At 38.2% G+C, this 18,768-nt stretch overlaps 1 protein-coding gene and 1 long non-coding RNA gene across 5 annotated transcripts in view; one reads left to right on the forward strand and one right to left on the reverse strand.

Moving 5' to 3' along the window:
• Positions 1-18,768, forward strand: part of grid1a (glutamate receptor, ionotropic, delta 1a) — a 307,031-nt gene that overhangs the window by 247,621 nt on the left and 40,642 nt on the right. For all 4 annotated transcript variants that reach the window (XM_051868935.1, XM_051868938.1, XM_051868936.1 and 1 more), the window contains 2 exons: positions 6,688-6,741; positions 12,466-12,639. In XM_051868935.1, coding sequence (XP_051724895.1) covers positions 6,688-6,741; positions 12,466-12,639 — 228 coding nt within the window. The remainder of the gene's footprint in view (positions 1-6,687; positions 6,742-12,465; positions 12,640-18,768) is intronic.
• Positions 1-18,768, reverse strand: part of LOC127498962 (uncharacterized) — a 425,088-nt gene that overhangs the window by 51,311 nt on the left and 355,009 nt on the right. The gene's annotated exons all lie outside the window — the stretch shown is intronic.

The raw sequence follows: 18,768 nt of genomic DNA on the forward strand, positions 1-18,768 counted from the left end.
GGCAGCCCCTCACGGACGACTGCCGCACACGCATAACAAAACAGAATGTAAAGTAGTCCAGGCCTGGTCCTCTCTCGTCCCTCACTGTCGCCGCTCTTCCTTTTATGCTTCCAAAGTTCCTCCGTGAGATACGAGACCGGTGTGGCGCACAGGTGACTCTTATTATCAATCATGCCACCGGCCTCACACCGTTCTCACAGCCCTCGTCCTCATCCTGCTTGCCACAGTATACAACATGAGACAACTGTGAAAGCAACTGTGCAAAGTCTAGACATAGATTACAGAGAAACCCTGTCAATTATGACAGAATATTGAATATTTTATTGTTGCATTTATGCATTTATAAGATGCATAGATGCAGTTTTGGCAATCAAACCCATGACCTTGGCAAAACTATGTTGGCTGAGCTATATGAATTGTTAAATAGTAATGGGGCACTGTGTTTTTTATCATGGCCATGCATCAATCCAGTAAAATTTTTGCATGTGTGATGAAATGATAGAAGGAAAGCTAATGGTGATTTTTACTGAAAATCACTGCTCATAGAAAGTGCTGCTGCTGGTCTCATTCAAGGTTCACCACAGCTGGAGCCGGGTCACTGCAATCAGTGCTCAAGAACTCAAAGAAATGCAGCTGCTTTCAACTAACAATTTCACAACATACAGTATATAGCCAGGCAAATGGTCATGATTTATCACTCTTTTAAAGTTGTCTAGAGAAGGGATCTGTGTGCTCCTTGATCAATCCTGAATTAGTTTTCTTCTTTCATGTTGTTAGGAAGTCCTGTCTCTTTCACCAAAAAGTAAGAATTTGTGACCTCTTAATAGCTGTATACAGTCATATTGATTTTAGTTTGCTGACAACATAAATTGACCAAGAGAGTCTGTTTAGTAGAGTAGGTCGGTAATAATGTTGGACTAGATTAATACTGTTAATATTAACAAGCCCTTATATTAATATTATTGTGCATGTAGTGTTATTGATCAATTCTGCACATTTTTAATAGCTGATGAAATGCAAATGACATAAAAATAATAACTGTATTGTTTTTTTTGTATATTTTTACATTAACATGTGAAATCTGATACACACCAAGCTGATTTGCTGAAAGAAATTTGTTTGCATTCCATCTGAGAAAATTTCAACTGTTAATGGAGTTAAAGTAGGATGCATTTCCTTAATGATGCAGTAAGCGATTTCTGGTAAACACTGTTGATATTTGAAATCATCAAAACAAACACATTAAACAAACAAACAAAAAGGATCACACCCCTATCTTGATGCCTCCGTCCCCACACTCACAAACACGCTATGCAACACATGCAGAATCTGCTGTGCCTGCCGCCCAAGGGTATGGTGTCATCCATAAGTGAAAGCACATATGATAATTCAGGTCAAATGTCTAATTGTTATTTAGCTCATCCCTCATAAGACATCCCTTCCATAACAAAAAAACAAACACAGCTTTCATGAACTGCTCCCTGCATAACACAGTAGTCCAAGTAGGGCTGGACGATATTGACCAAAATTCATATCTCTGTATTTTTGGGATGAATGGCAATGTATACAATGTATATCTCTGTGTTTTCTACAAAGTGGAATAAATGTTTACTTGCAAGTCTAAGCCTCATGTGAGAGGTTACAGTCACCTTTAATAAAGCAGCTTATAATCAAAATAAAATGCAGTGGTCTTCCTCCCTGCTTAAAAATATACAGCTTTCGGAAGGGGAACTGGTGTCTGATACTTTTGTGGCTTAGTGTTTCATGTTTCCCACCATTTGAGACGATCAATATCAGTCTCTACATTAACTGACTGCAAGTAACCTGACAGTTCAGTTTCAATTGTCTCCCTCCGTGTCAGTGCTGTACTGATTGTGGTTGCTGTGCTCTGCTTTAAAGGGAAAGTTCACCCAAAAATGTAAAATGATGTTTATCTGCTTACCCTCAGTGCATCCAAGATGTAGGTGACATTGTTTCTTCAGTAGAACACAAATGATGATTTTTAACAACAACCGTTGCCGTCTGTCAGCTGTATAATTGGTGTCAATGGGAACTTCTTTTATAAGAGTAAATAAAACTTGCTTAGACAAATCCAAATTAAACCCTGCGGCTCGCGACGACACATTGATGGCCTAGGACACGAAACGATCGGTTTGTGCGAGAAACCGGACAGTATTTATATAATTTTTTACCTCTAAAACACCACTATGTCCAACTGCGTTCAGCATTCGCTTAGTGAGGTCTGATCGCGCTCTGACAACGGAAGTGATGTCTCGCGCTCATTGAAGTATAAGCGCGAGACATCACTTCAACAACTATCCCTTTAAGAAGCTTGCCAGTGACGATGACTTCTTTGCTGTTGGTGGAATTATTTCTACTAGGTCTGTACGTGCACAGTGGGCACATCTGGGTCAGGCTGACAGCTTCCATGATCGGCCAGCAGAGATTCTTCCATAACAATTTAGTGTGGGGAACAATTCTCACTTTTAACTAGTTGCTTATTAGCTTGCATATTGGCTGTTTATTAGTACTTATAAAGCACATATTTATGCCTTATTCTGCATGACCATATTCTACATCCCTAAATCCTACCCCATACCTAAACTTAAAGGCCATGTCCAACAGGTCACTAGTTGCTGGGTCAGCATACTTTGCATTAAGGTAATCAACAATGCAGGTCTTGATTGATTTGCACAGCTCTCTGTTGCCCTCTTCATGTGCCAGGAGACGTGTTGAAAAGGTGTAGTACAGGTCTGACATGTGAGATGGTACTCCTCTGCATCTGTGAAGTCCTGAAGGGGTTTCAGAGCCTTCTGGAGTGACTCCAGGACCTTAAAGCCCTGCCATGTATGAACAAGATTGACTTTTTGTCAGCAGACAGGACTTTTGTGACTGCTCCCTCCTGCTCCAGGAACCTCTCAATCATTTGTTGCCGTGATCTTCACTGTGAGACTGTCTCAGTGATGAGCTGGTGAGCTGGCAGACCCAGCTGAATCTGGACTTCAGTGAGCTCTCTTCCTTTCCTCCAGCTATAGGAGAAGCTGCTGACAACTTTCTTAAACAGAGAAATGGCCCAGGTGATGTGGTTGTCAGAATCGAGTTCATTATGCATAAATACATAAAAGGAATTTGACTTTGGTTTACAATAGCTTCTAATATCACATATATCACAAACAAAAGAGAAAGGCAACAAAAAAGTAAAACTAAATAAATAAATTAAAATAAAAATTAACCAAACGTTGGAGGTAAGTATGTAATGCACAGCAATCTATGTCACAACTACTATAGTGTTGTTATGGCCAAATAATTTTGCTCCCCAATGTGGTCTTGGGGAAAATAGCTGCTTTGGAGACACACAGTTTTCATTTCCCAGTCTTCAATAAAATGTATTGTCAAACTCATATATGTCTCGCATGTCCTGCTTGACCACATATTGGTTGTTAGCACTAAATGAGTCACTTTTGTGAGCCGGTCGGAAAGCTTCCGTCTGAACTCAGTGTACATTTCAGGCCAAGCATCTGTTGCAAAGTACTTAAGACTGGGTAACTGGTATCTTGGGTCAATAAATTTTAGCAGCATTTTAAAACCTTCCTGTTCCACTGTTGCAACAGGAACCATATCTTTAGTGATGTGGTAAGCTACAACCTTGGTTATATAGTGCCATGTGGAACTTTTCTTTTCGTAAGGCACGCTGCAGGTACAAGAAGCTTCCAATGAGCTTTGTTTTGGGAGAGAAAACTTCTTGGGCTGCTTAGTCTTTGTGGCTGAGGTTGTAGCAGACAAAGCACAAAGTTCTAAACACTCTTCGTACTGCACTTTATAGTGATATTGTAAGTGGTAAAAGAGATAAGATGTGCTTCCACTTTTTGACATAATTGTTTTATGTCAGGCTTGTTTTTTGCTGCTCATCAGTTCTTTTAAATCCGAACCATCTCCAAATTATTAAACAATTGCTTTTCTTTTTACTAACCAGATCGTCTTCTGCAGTGTGGACCGGTGCTGTGTTTTCCTCCATGTCGCGAGAGTGGGGGAGGGTCACATCAATCCATTTCGATACAGATGGTATTGTCTCATCCTGTATCGTTCTGAAAAATAAATCGATATATCACCAAAACTCAATACACCGCCTAGCCCTTAGTCCAAGTAACTAATATACAGTTTTACAAATGGGTAAACAAGATTAAGGGATTATAGTGATCACTAAAAGGGGAACCGAAAGAAAACACATATATTAGGGGTATGTTATCTAATTTTCGGACACACGTTGGGAGCCGATGCTTGAAACGGATAGTGGAGGAGGTTTAGACATTCCAGGCTTATAATAATAATAATAATAATAATGAATGCAAATGAACAAACAAGCGAAGATGATACACGAGTATATTCAAGCAAAAGACAGCATATCTTAGTTCTGTGAAAGACAGCAAAACCAATGTTACTTAAGTATCTAGAAGAAATAAAGCAAACACAGCTCACGCTTCTGAATGCTGATTGGCTACAAGTGTGTTTTGATATTTGGTCCAATCCACTTTTCAACAGCGTTTTTTAAAAATTGCTTACTGCACCTTTAACATAGTAATCTACCAAGAGCGAACAAAAAAACAGCTTACAGCACAGCTTTAAACACTTCTCACTGTGGTGAAGGAATAAATTGTCAAATAATAGAATCATTTGTTCTTATTATCAACACAGCAGAATAGTCTAGTACATTAGCAGTTATTAAGTTTTGATTGACTTTCCTGTAGTGATGCTGCCTCTAATTTCAAAAAGCAGTAATGTTATATTTGTTTGTTTACATGCTTCTTAATGAAGCTAAATAAAAAAAAACACAATTGTATTATTCAAAAGCTAGTGTGGTATCATGTGTTAGCCTGCTTTTTCTAACCTAGTGTGCCTCACTTTTTCCATTTCAATTAAAGTTGGATCATGTGCTACTGTATGTTCTTTCTTTGATTCATGATATAAAGCAGTGGTGCTGAAGGAAGTGATCCCAGCCTCTGCTTAATAATATCACAGTTTTTGCAGTTGAAGATGTCACAGTACAAAAAGGCATAAACTTTCTTTGAAGGTTGAGATGAAGAATGAAGGGATCAAAAGGGATCTTCTTCCTGAAATCAGGAGTTTCAGTTGAATAAGCCTGGGAGACTCACTTTTTTTCCCTCATCATTGTGGAACAGGATTGCATGGAGACTTTTGTTGATCTGATCTATTGTGCAATTCAGTAGAAAAATTTGGATCAATATTTTCAAGTTGATGTAAAGACACTTTTCATTGTTTTGAAGCGCCCATGCAAGCGGCGTTCCAGCCCCTAGCTGTTTTTTAATCTTTTCCAGCATCCAATGTGCACTCAGAAATGCAGCTTGAGCAGGAAAATTACTTTTTTTGCATTTAATCTGTCTGTGTCTAACATAGAAATACACTCTCACTATCTTGTTCTGTGTAGAATACACCTATTTTGAACCCGGTCAGAATGTTTGATAAGGAACATTTTTGATCAGTCTCCTGCAATGTAGCCTTATCGCTTCATTACTTCCTGCAGTTATTCCAATATATTCCCTAAACATGAAAGCCAGTCTGTCCCCTGCAGGTTTTCCTATCTCACACAGATATTCCACTGAGTCCACTGTCAAGATTCACACCCAGATATCCAACAATCTCTATTCTATTTCTCTGACAGGTTGTGACTGCATTGCATTTCAACACACAGGAATGCATTTCTGAGGAATTCTGTACCATGTACTATCAGTGAAACATATAGGTATAGTTCACCCAAAAATTTAAAATTCTCAAAAATGAAAATTATTTACTTATCCTCATGTTGGAACATAAAAGAACATATTCTGAGAAATTCTTTTTTTTTTTTTTGTCCATACAATGAAAGTCAATGGTAACCTAAACTTTTTGGGTTACCAGCATTCTTAAAAACATTTTCTTTGTGTTCTGCATAAGATAGAAATGCATGCATGCAAGTAAATAATTACAGAATTGTCATTTGTGGGTGAACTTTCCCTTTAAGATTGCGCCATTCTAACACCGTGTCCTAACTACACACGATGCGATAAGATTCCAGCGACAAGCAATTTAACTGTCCTCACTAGACGCGACGCGACAATGAGAAGCGATAAAATCAATCAAAAACCACAGCCAATCAGAAGAGAGTTTGGGCGGGCTCTCTTGGAAAGAGCACAGCAGACATGACGAAATGGGTTAGTAACGGGTTAGTAATGGGTATCAGCAAAAAATTGTGACTGACAGTCACCCTCATAAAGCACGGAGTGTGATTTGCACTGTTTTAATTAAATACTTAAAATATTCACTAATTGATTTTAAGTTTCTTTTTATTTAATGAATTATTATGACTATTATGTGTGCACATACAAGTAAGATATGAACTTTTGACCGCTTTTTCACAAAGATTCAAAAAATTAAAAGTAAAGCTTGCTTTTTAGATTTTTACAGGTAGCAGAAATTCTAATTTATGAGAAGTGAACAGAACGTGTTCCGAAAAGTTGAAAATAAAGCACATATAGAAACGTTTATTTGAAAGTTTAAAAGTATGTTTTTTTTCAAAAGAGTGTCCTTGACTCTCTTTACACTCTTATAATTTTGGTATGCAGACCAAGAAGATAGCTGCTTATTTTCATCTCAGTAATTTTTTGCATTCTTTTGTCTTTTTGTTTTCTGCAGGCAGTGGAAACGAATCTAGCATCCAAAGATAGTCACTGGGTGTACGCCAATGAGGTAAGCACATATTCTTAATGAGTTTCATAACTCATTCTTATCTGTTTCAGAAAAGAGACATCAACCTCAAAACTGTTGGCAGTCAGATCCAGAAAACAGCCCCAATTCAGTCTTCTGTCGTCATATCCAATTTCAACTTGCAGTGTTTGATATGTGGCACATCTCTCATTCAGTTTGTAATATGCTGTCACCATACTAGAGCAAAGCTGACAGTGGATTATTGCACTGGCACGACTCAGAGCCACAGTTTTGCTCTCCTTATTCCTCTCTCTCCCTCACTTTGTTGACTGAGAGCTGGATGGAATGAAGACCTCATGAGAGCCTGGCCCTATAAGCCACTAAGAGCTGAGCACAAGGAGTCTGGCCCAAAAAGAGCAGAGTGCATTGGATGGCATTAAAACTCTGGTATTGTTTGATGTGTTGACACCAACAGAAATTTCTACATAATAAAACAAAAAAGAATCAGACAGTGTCTTTATACAGAGAGAGTGAGAGAGAGAAAGAAAACTTTGCTTTTAGTTTGGTTCTCTGGGAGTACCAGAGTCATACTCCAGTTTTTTACAGCACACTACGAGCTTATCCAAAAGCACTCTGTCTATCTCTCTGTATCCCTCTACAGTGCTTTCTAGCTGCTCTCTTCTATACAATGAAAGTGGATGGAGGCTAGGAGCTGTTAAGCACCAAGGACGACAAAAATCCAACATACAAGCATAGTAAAATTAGGAGTAGTATCATACATTTCTAGTCTTCTGGACCCATATGATACCTCGGAGTACAAAAGTCATCATTCACATGCTTTGAAAATCATGTGATCACCGTTCATTTTCACTCTATGGAAAAGAGAAGCTTAGACATTCTGCTAAACATCTCCTTTTGTGTTCCACTGTGGCAAGAAAGTCATACAGGTTTGGAACAAGCGTGCCACACGAGTCCTGTAAAGTGAAGCCAAGGCGTCTCAATCACCTCCAGGTGGCTGGAAGCAGTATAGATCATAACCCCACCCTCTCCATGTATTCCAATGGGATGTGAGACAAACTAAAAAATTAAATTACACTTCAAATATTTTTTTCCAAAGACAATTTCTGTCATTTTAGCCAGTTTTTATCACGCTGGTGTTAGTTTAAGTGTTCTTTCTTTAAAAAAGTTTGGTTTTAGTTAGTTATTTGATGCTATAAAAACGGGAGTGTGACGTCATGATTGACAGCTGAGATTGACAGCTTCACTGAGTGAAGTAGTCACTGAGGCACCAACAAACTTTTTTTCTGGATCTTCACGAGGTGACTGGAGCTTTAACTTTAATTTGTACATTTCCATAACTGTTTATTTCACACGACATAATGAGTTGTTCTGAGTTTGGGCGGGACATTGATATCACGGCTCTACTTCATGCTCACTACTGCGCAGACTCGGGCTCCAAGTTCACTACACGCAGACTCGAGACTCAAGATGTCAGCGCCATATTGGCACACTGGCGGCTTCAGTTGCTACAGTGGAAGAGAGTGAAGGTGCGTCGTCCATCTTTTTTTACAGTCTATGGTTTGAAACAGCACGAGGGTGACCAAATGATGTTTAATTTTTGGTGAACTGTTCCTATGAAGAAGAGTCACCAAGGAACATGGCTTGTGAAAGGTATAGCTTAAATAAGAAAACCTGTTATTCAGGGGTTGCCCACATTCTTTTTGGGCCATGTTGTGCATCTCTCTCTCTCTCTCTCTCTCTCTCTTCTGGTATATGACCATGAATCAGACTGACTAAACTTGCTTCAGGCATATGAGACATTAAATCATAGGATCTGCCTACTTAATCTATAAAGAGCATTCAAAACATGCCGCCACGCTCCACTTCAATCTGTGCAGGTATGCACAAGATTGGGGGGAAAAAAATAAAGTTTATTTTCTCACTATGAGTGCACTTCTCTTAAAATTATTCTGGACCTGCACTGATAACAGTACTTTTACCACCAAGTTTGATGACTGATCATGTACAGTACAGTATGTGCACTTGTAATATAGAACCTAGAAAGGAAAAGTAAATTTACATAAATGGTATACCACTCTATTACTGTAGTGGTTTTGTTTTTTTAAATATGCATCTCCAGTCCTAATCCTCTTTTCAGCTCTCCTCATGTCATATTTGCTAATTTGCATATTACTGTATATTCAGGTTTCAGAATGATCAAATTAAAGCACAGTCATGTTAAACCTAGAAATAGTAAAACAAAGCAATCCCTGATTCATTACCTTGAGGTTTGAACAAGAGAGGTTTAGATGTTCACTAGGTCACGTCACTGTGATGCTTCTGTTTGTTCCTTATCCTGAATTGATTTGCTTGTGCCTCAAAACAAAGCAGACATGAAGGTCAACACGATAACTATGAACATAAATGAAGCCTCTACGGTTTCCATTCATCAAGGTCATGACTCATGGCAGATCATCTGATTTAGTTCATTCATTTTGAACTGGATTTGGTTTATTAGTGTTTGAAACACAAAGTCATGTGTCATACAAATGATTCGATTCGCGGTATGCATGTACAAAAACTAACATAAAAAGGATGCTAAATAAACAGTTTTACTGGAAATAACTGAACTGAAATATTGAGGGGGGAAATTTTGACTCTGATTTCCCTGTGATGTCATTGTAGCATTGTTTCATTACGCTCCTTACGCACAGATGTGTCTTTAGCTATAGTCAGGGGGCGCTGACCTTTATTAGATGTCAGAACATTCTCTTACTGTCACAATCACTTGAAGTTTAATTAAATGACAGATTTCATGCGGCATGTTCAGGGATTCAAACATCTGCGGTGATTTAATTACAGACAGTGACATTAGAAGTCCTGACTCTGCTTAATGTCACCTTGATCAGTTGATCAGTAAAAAATTTTATAGTCATGAATAATTAATACTTTCACCTGGGACTTGCATCAGAGATCATTTATATGTTGGGCTGGGCTGTTTTGATTAATGTGTTTGGAGGTTATTTGTGAACTCCCAGCATTCTACTCTGTGAGTCATCTCAGTACTGTGATCTCTGCGTTTTATCCTGCTACTGTACCTTTTTATTTATTTTTTTTGCCTAAACGCCAACTGTTAGACTGCTGCCAAGATTATAGAAAGATATTTTGTAAGATCAAAGTCACTGTAAGACCCAAACGTACTGCATTTATAAAGGTGAGTGAGTAAAAGGATAATGTATATCTTCTGTGTTGATTCTTAGAGAACAGAAACACTATTTAAACCTATGGTAATGCAGAACAGTTGAGAGGTCAGTAAAGTATTTACACTATGTCTGAGTGTACACTCTTTGATGATAGTGAATTCATAACAGATAGCGTGTAGGACTCAAGGACTCATAAATCCCTAGATAACCAAAGATTGTCACACAGCCACAGCCCGACACACACGGTGGGTCTCGGGTGAAGAAACATGCTTAAATTCTACACAGAGAACCAGTGTTCCCTCTAATCTTGTTTTCTTGCTGAATAATAATATGACAGCAAATTGAAGCATTTAAACTTAGATCTATTAAATCATTTCAGGAAGCATTTAAAGTACACTACACACTACACCTGTGGTTGGTGTGTAAATGTAAATGTGTCTGAGTTTTGTTACTGTGCTGGTCATATTCATTATTTCAAGCCACTCTTCTTTAAAAAAAAAAAAGAGACTTTTTTTTCTCATGTCTTTGCATTTACAATGTCTCTCCTATTGATGTCTTTTGTGCCGCAACCATCAAAGTATTCCAACAGTGTCTGATCGTTCTCTTTCTGTGAAACCTGTAAATTGCATTCACCGGTTCTAACCCTATAGCAACAATAACTAGCGATTGACCCGAACACTGCATTTCTTAATCACTAGAATACAATGAAAATAACTTTTCCAAGACATTTTGCGTTTTGTGCACAGCAATTTATTTTTTCTACATTGGTGCGACATCAGAAGTGCAAGGCCATGGCAACGTTGCAGAGAAAACTTCATATCTTTCACTAAACTGGAGAACATTTATTGTACTTCAGGTAAAGCTGATATTCAAGAAATGGTTCAGTTTCAGATTGTGTATTATACATTGCAGATCTTTAGAAGTGTTTTGGCTTGGGTGCAGTGTATTCTCAGAGGGACCAATCCATCACTGGTGTCATTATTGTTTCTTCATACTGTATGTTGTACGTCACATTCCTGTTGTGGGAATAGATTTAATTCTTAACTCCCTGAGGCTTTAGCTATTCCATTGTGATTTTATGAATTGCACTCAAAGACTATATGAACTAAACTATATGCTTTTACATTTTCAACAGACAGGCTTTCATTTTCTTATTTTTATTTCTGAGGCTCTTCTGACTTTTGATCGATATGTTTTGATGCTAATACATTATGAAACGATATGTATTGTGAAAAGCGCTATACAAATAAATGTGAATTGAATTGAATACTCACTTCTGCTACTCTGACCAGCAAGAGATTTATGCATTTATGTGTCATATTTTTGTGCATTTCAGCATTCCCTTGGCTATGTTTTCTTCCCTTATTTCAGCAGACATATATTACTGAAATGTATTTCTTTATTAACACCAATATTTTATTTATTGCTTTCTGATATATTTTTTGTGTGCATTCCCATACTGCTTTTTCGTTGTCATTGTTTTTTGAGACCACAAGTCATGTTATCTCGACATCACGGTCCAAAAACATTGCCAGAACTGTTGAAGAAAACTGCTTAAACCAGCCTTAACTGGTTTACTGGTCTTGGCTGTTTTAATATGGCCTAGCTGTAGCTGGAAGGACAGCAAGCCTCCCAGCCTGACCAGCTGCAAAACCTCTCTAAAACCAGCCAAAGAACAGCAAAGCAATGTAAACTTTTTTAATTTGTTTTCTTTTTCTTTTCAACCAAGAAATATTCACATTGCATTCACTGCATTAAGGTCACACACTTTCTGCTAAGCTGGCCAGTACAAGCCTCCTTGTTTTAAATGGCTATTCAGTCTGCACACTAAGGCATGTTTACACACTCTAAAGGCTGGAATACACTTCACAGCTTTTGATATGATTGACACTAGTTGCCAGGAGTCTGAGCCAGTCTGCAGATTTTGTGCAGTCAACAGGATTCACAGAAAATTGCATAGTGTACGTAGTGTAGTATCCAACATTGCATGCTGTCTCATACTGAGTAGGTACTACATTTGAATTTAACCTCCTCAAAAAGTATGTTCTATATAGTATGAATATGGGTAGTATGATTTTGAGCCGATTCACACACATTGTTTTCATTTGTCACACATCTCCTAGCAACGAGGCACACATTCCTGCACAAGTTTGTTGTGTTTGGAATGACTTGAAAATCTGGTAGTGTGTGATCCTGTCGTTTTGTGCATTATTGTTTTTCTCTATAACCATTTACTGTAGTAAGTCAGCAAGTATGATGCCTAATTTTTTATTTAATGAAGAAAAAAATAAACCAGTCTAAGTATTACAGAGGTTTTAGGCACTTGTAGGTCAGCTAAAAACCAGCATTTATCTTATTTTTTCAGTGGGGATATTTAATGCTTTTGGACCAAAGCAGTGTCTTCTATTTGCAGGGACAGTCCTTCAGCCAGGGGTTTAATATGTTTGTTTGGTGGCTTTTTTTTCTGGCAGTAGGTTTTAATATGCCAGTCTTCACACTATAACATTGTGAATGTGTGTGTGTCTCTCTCTCTCTCTCTCTCTCTCTCTCTCTCTGAGTGTAGGAAGTTAGTGACACAGAGATCATGGAGCTTGTCCACAGCGCTCTGGGCCGGATGACAGTGATCCGGCAGATCTTCCCCCTGTGGAGGGACACCAACATCCGCTGCATGAGGAACAATCATCGTATCTCCTCGCTGCTTTGCGACCCGCAGGAAGGGTACCTGCAGTCTCTAGAGGTGCGTATCTTTTCAAGAGCACAGGGAATTTATACGTATTCATCAGAAAGAGATTTGCAAGTCAAGGTCAAATCGGGTAATCTTCAACGCAGTCTCAGCCTCAGATGGCCTATTGTTGTAGTATAATCTATTTCAGATAAACCCGCAACCTAAACGGCACATAAAAACAAAACAAATCACAGACAGTCTCTTTCTATCAGAGTTGACCTGAAGTTCTGGCTGCAAGGCTATCCTCAACAAAAATTAATTTTTTTGCATGGAGCTGCTGAAAGCGGTATGATTTACAACAAGAAATTTCGAATCTGTGGCCTTTTGCGAAAGGTTATATTGTATTCATAGTGCATTTAAGATGGCAGCTGCTTTATTGAAGCAAAGGAGTTCAGTGCATTGATTTACTCCAGTAGCTCAAGTCTGAATTTATCTGTAATTGTCTCTTCATTACAGCTTTGCATTTGCAGTTCTGCGATGCTGCATAATGACTGCAGTAACTGTCATGTTTATTTTCTTGGTTGTATCGTTTAATTTTTCTAGAATCTTAATTCAAAACAAGGTTATGCACGACTGATCCAGATCAGCCGCTGTGCCCTGATGCTTTTACCCGTTAACAAATATTATCTTGTTAAATCACAGACGGTACGCTGTAATTGTGAAAACATTCCCCTCCTGCTTACGCAACATTAAAACACTGTATCTGTTTCTGGCTCTATGGAAACATTGTTTGGGTCTTAGAATCCATTTTCCCTTTTTTAGAGCAGATGGCAAATCCATGTGTCTTTTCTCTGGGGCTCAGTGTCTCAATAATTCATGAAGAAAGAGGGTTACATACTAGTTAATGCCGAAGAAGCACTACAAAAGGACAAATAAGTCCTTTACAGAAAAGAGGAGGAGATATGCGAGATGTTAGGAGCCGAGGGGACGCCTCCATTAGTGCTAACCATACAGTGCAGGTTGAAAACAATAAGAGATTGAATCTTTGCAGTGGCAGAACGGCTGTTTTAATTAACTCAAGAGGTTGCAGCATTGTGATTCTGCACCCTCGGGCCACTGGTCTCCACGCTCCATGCTGACAGTTCACGCAACGCTGAATAAAAGCTCTGTGGGTGCCAAGCTTTTATGCATCTAATTGATGTCTTAATTTTGTTGTTTTGTTTTATTCATTCAGATTTAACGCTGGTGTCATTGAAATTGTTCCGTACTTAAAATGATTACTACTAGACATTTAGTAACACATTGACTGGTTGCATTCGATCATGTAGTGTCTTTTGTTTTGTTATGGATGTTTGTTTGTTTGTGTGTTTGTTTGTATGTGCAGTGCATAAATGGTTGGAGAAAGAGTTCACAATAGACAGCAAAGGTGACAAGGTAATAGGACAAAACAAGAAAATACAAGGAAATACAGTGTTAGAAAATGTCATAAACATGCAAAATGGAGTGTGGGGAGTGAATTTAGAGTAGGGGACGCTATTACAATTCAAACTGGTAAATGGAAAACTAGATTTCCACAAAAATATTATTATTTTCTACATTGATAATAGTAAGAAATGATTCTTGAGCACCAAATCAGCATATTAGAATGATTTCTGAAGGATCATGTGACACTGAAGACTGGAGTAATGATGCTGAAAATTCAGCTTTGCCTACATAGGAATAAATTACATTTTAAAATATATTAAAATAATCTTTTAAATGGTTGTGTATTTTATATTAAAAAAATAATTAAGGTAACACTTTACAATTAGGTTCATTAGTTAAACATTAGTTAATGTATTAACTAACATGAACTAACCATGAGAAATACATTTGTTACTGTATTTACTAATCTTTGTTAATGTTAGTTAATGAAAACAGTTGTTCATGTTAGTTCACAGTGCATTAACTAATGTTAACAAGTTTTTAATAATGTACAGGGGGTACTGAAAGTATTCAGACCCCCTTACATTTTTTACTCTTTGTTATATTGCAGCCATTTGCTAAAATCATTTAGTTCATTTTTTTTCCCTCATTAATGTACACACAGCACCCCATATTGACAGAAAAACACAGAATTGTTGACATTTTTGCAGATTTATTAAAAAAGACAAACTGAAATATCACATGGTCCTAAGTATTCAGACCCTTTGCTCAGTATTTAGTAGAAGCACCCTTTTGATCTAATACAGCCATGAGTCTTTTTGGGAAAGATGCAACAAGTTTTTCACACCTGGATTTGGGGATTCTCTGCCATTCCTCCTTGCAGATCCTCTCCAGTTCTGTCAGGTTGGATGGTAAACGTTGGTGGACAGCCATTTTTAGGTCTCTCCAGAGATGCTCAATTGGGTTTAAGTCAGGGCTCTGGCTGAGCCATTCAAGAACAGTCACGGAGTTGTTGTGAAGCCACTCCTTCGTTATTTTAGCTGTGTGCTTAGGGTCATTGTCTTGTTGGAAGATAAACCTTCGGCCCAGTCTGAGGTCCTGAGCACTCTGGAGAAGGTTTTCATCCAGGATATCACTGTACTTGTCCGCATTCATCTTTCCCTCGATTGCAACCAGTCGTCCTGTCCCTGCAGCTGAAAAACACCCCCATAGCATGATGCTGCCACCACCATGCCTCACTGTTGGGACTGTATTGGACAGGTGATGAGCAGTGCCTGGTTTTTTCCACACATACCACTTAGAATTAAGGCCAAAAAGTTCTATCTTGGTCTCATCAGACCAGAGAATCTTATTTCTCACCATCTTAGCAAACTCCATGCGGGCTTTCATGTGTCTTGCACTGAGGAGAGGCTTCCGTCGGGCCACTCTGCCATAAAGCCCCGACTGGTGGAGGGCTGCAGTGATGGTTGACTTTCTACAACTTTCTCCCATCTCCCGACTGCATCTCTGGAGCTCAGCCACAGTGATCTTTGGGTTCTTCTTTACCTCTCTCACCAAGGCTCTTCTCCCCCGATAGCTCAGTTTGGCCGGACGGCCAGCTCTAGGAAGGGTTCTGGTCGTCCCAAACGTCTTCCATTTAAGGATTATGGAGGCCACTGTGCTCTTAGGAACCTTAAGTGCAGTAGAATGTTTTTTGTAACCTTGGCCAGATCTGTGCCTTGCCACAATTCTGTCTCTGAGCTCTTCAGGCAGTTCCTTTGACCTCATGATTCTCATTTGCTCTGACATGCACTGTGAGCTGTAAGGTCTTATATAGACAGGTGTGTGGCTTTCCTAATCAAGTCCAATCAGTATAATCAAACACAGCTGGAGTTAAATATATGAGTGTCGCAGCAAAGGGTCTGAATACTTAGGACCATGTGATATTTCAGTTTTTCTTTTTTAATAAATCTGCAAAAATGTCAACAATTCTGTGTTTTTCTGTCAGTATGGGGTGCTGTGTGTACATTAATGAGGAAAAAAAATTAACTTAAATGATTTTAGCAAATGGCTGCAATATAACAAAGAGTGAAAAATTTAAGGGGGTCTGAATACTTTCCGTACCCACTGTATTAGTAAATGTTGAAATAACGTTAACAAAGATTATTAAAGATTGCTGTATAAGTGCAGTTTATTATTAGTTCATGTTAACTTATGTAGTTAACTAATGAGCCTTGTTGTAAAGTGTTACCATAATTAATTTATTTATTTATTGTTCTTTATGTAATTCTTTGTCATTTTCCTACGCCTGTTTAGTCACATGACATTTGTAAATATCAGCCTGTGAATAATTCAAAAGTAAACCCATGAGAAAATGGTCAGATTTAAAATCATGTACTTCCTTGTGTCTGCACCAGCTGAGCAACTGACATTGAAATGAATGTAAATGCTAACAGATAGCTTTCTTATAGACATCTTTGATAGTGGAAGGGAAGTTACTTTTCAATGCGTTGAATGCATTGTGGTATCAGTGAGAAACATGCTGGTTTTAAAACAAGTCATTTAACAGAGTTAGGAATCATACCAGCTTGCTCGCAGTCACGCAGAAGCACATAGAGCAGTTAAGTCACTGATTCATGTTATTTGTTACTTAGTAACTGTGTGAGTCTTCACTCTATATCAGTAGTAGGCTATTAAAACAGATGATATTTTTCACACTTGCTAGCTTTGACTCATAATTCCACAGTCTCACAGGGCTTTCAAGCCCTTAAATCCATGTCAAGTATGTGTCTGACTAATCAGACAGCTGGCAGGGCCTTCTGAAGTCTCTTCACCACTTCTTAGGGGACGAATGAGGAGCATCAGCGATCAAAACCATGTGACCTTCTGTCACAGGCTCATTAGCATTTGCATTCACATAACTCTACTTGAGCAAACAAATCGTGCCTCAGCTGCAAACACTGACAACACTGAATGCAGTGTGAGGGAGAAGGGTTGTGGATAAGGTTGCCAACTCCAGCAGAGCAAATAAGCATTACTCTCCATTTCTTTATACCACATATGGCACTTAAGATTTTGGTAAACCATTGGTGGTAAGTTGACCGTGTAGTAAACTGAAATAAAACAGTCACAGCTGTACTCCTGCAGCTTTATGTGTGCATACAGTTATGCTTGACTAAATTAAGTGCATTTGAGATCACTTTGATTTTGACTTACTAGTATATGACTTCATTGCATCTGCTGTAAAACGAAACAATTTTTAATTTGATTTTAAAGTGTCTGTACCATTACGTATATATCAGTTTAGCCTCTGCCTACACTCTTAAAAATAAAGGTTCTTTTTTGGCATCTGTGGTTCCACGAAGAACCTTTACCATCCATGGAAACTTTCCATTACACAAAAGGTCCTTTACAGTGGGAAAAAAAGTTTCTTTAGTCTTTTAGAATGTTCTTCACAAAAACTGTTTTCTAAAAAGGTTCTGTAAAAAGACCCTTTTGGAACCTTTATTTTTAAGAGTGTAGACAAAATTGAACTCTTATAGAATATATAACTGCTTTTTGGGGGGGGTGAAACATTATTGTATGTTGTGTAATAAAAAAAAACAATCGGCAGATTCTCAAAAGAAAATGTGAAATATAAAATGTTTCGATCACAGATGGCGATACAGAGGCCAAAGTTCTTTGAAGTTAGCGTTAAAAAGTGAATTTCCTTTTCCTTTTTTCGATTTCCTTTTCTATTGTGACGTATGTTCTTGAATGAGAAAAAATGTAGGACGGGACTTGTAAAATGAAATTTTTTATTTCTCCCATCCCTCTCTTACACTCTTTCCTCTCTCAGTCACGCCTTCATTTCCTCTCTCTACGCATTGATCTGCTCATAAGTGTGTTGTTTTGTCAGGATCACATGTCTGAGGGGACATTGAGTTTGGCCGTGCGGCCCCCATACTCTCATCTCCTTGACGATAACAGCGCTGTCGTTGAGGGTGTCTTTTCTCTCTCCAGGTGTCTCTCAGCACGACAGCTGCTCTCTGCAGGAGCAGAGTCATGCAAAAATCTCCTGCAGCGCTCTTTCTTTTCCTCTTGCTCTTTGTCTCAAAGAGAGAGTCAGCAGACACATTCACACACCCAATCTGTCTTTCACAATTTTAGTATGTAGTCTGAGCGTTCAGCCCTATTCAGCTACTATTACTATTTTTAAGTGTTTTTAGAGTAAGGCTGCCTACACAATGGAGTGTTTGACAGTAAGCAATGCACAAGAATGGTTTTGAGGTTATAAAAACAGCCGTCGATCTGCAATCAAGCAGAAATCTGAACTGGATTTCTGAAAATACAACAGGACCTCTCATTGGTCATTTGATGCCTGTATCTTTGGTTGCATGATGAAGTACTTCACTTTCACAATCCCTTTGTAACTTTGAAGTCAATGGATTTACATTGTTCTCTGGTGTAAACTCTAGCGTGTATGCACCCTTATTAGGGACTGAGTGCATGTAAGATGTAACAAAACCCTGATAACTATTATAAAAACCATGCTTACATGATATTTTGAAATTACTAAACAGATATCCACACAAGACATATGCACATTGAATAAGCTGGAATGTAAAAAAAAAAATCATTGTGTGCTGATTGGGTTGTGCTTAGACCATTTATAATCTTTACCCGATAAAAGAATACAGTTTAAAAGGAAAGTTCACCCCAAAATTTAACCTCTGTTATCATTTACTCATCCTTATGTTTTTCCAAACAGTTGTCATTACTTATCTTTTACAGAACTTAGAAGTAGAAAATGTAAAA

The sequence above is a fragment of the Ctenopharyngodon idella genome, chromosome 17 (genome assembly GCF_019924925.1).
Source record: "Ctenopharyngodon idella isolate HZGC_01 chromosome 17, HZGC01, whole genome shotgun sequence".
In the NCBI taxonomy this organism is placed as follows: domain Eukaryota; kingdom Metazoa; phylum Chordata; class Actinopteri; order Cypriniformes; family Xenocyprididae; genus Ctenopharyngodon; species Ctenopharyngodon idella.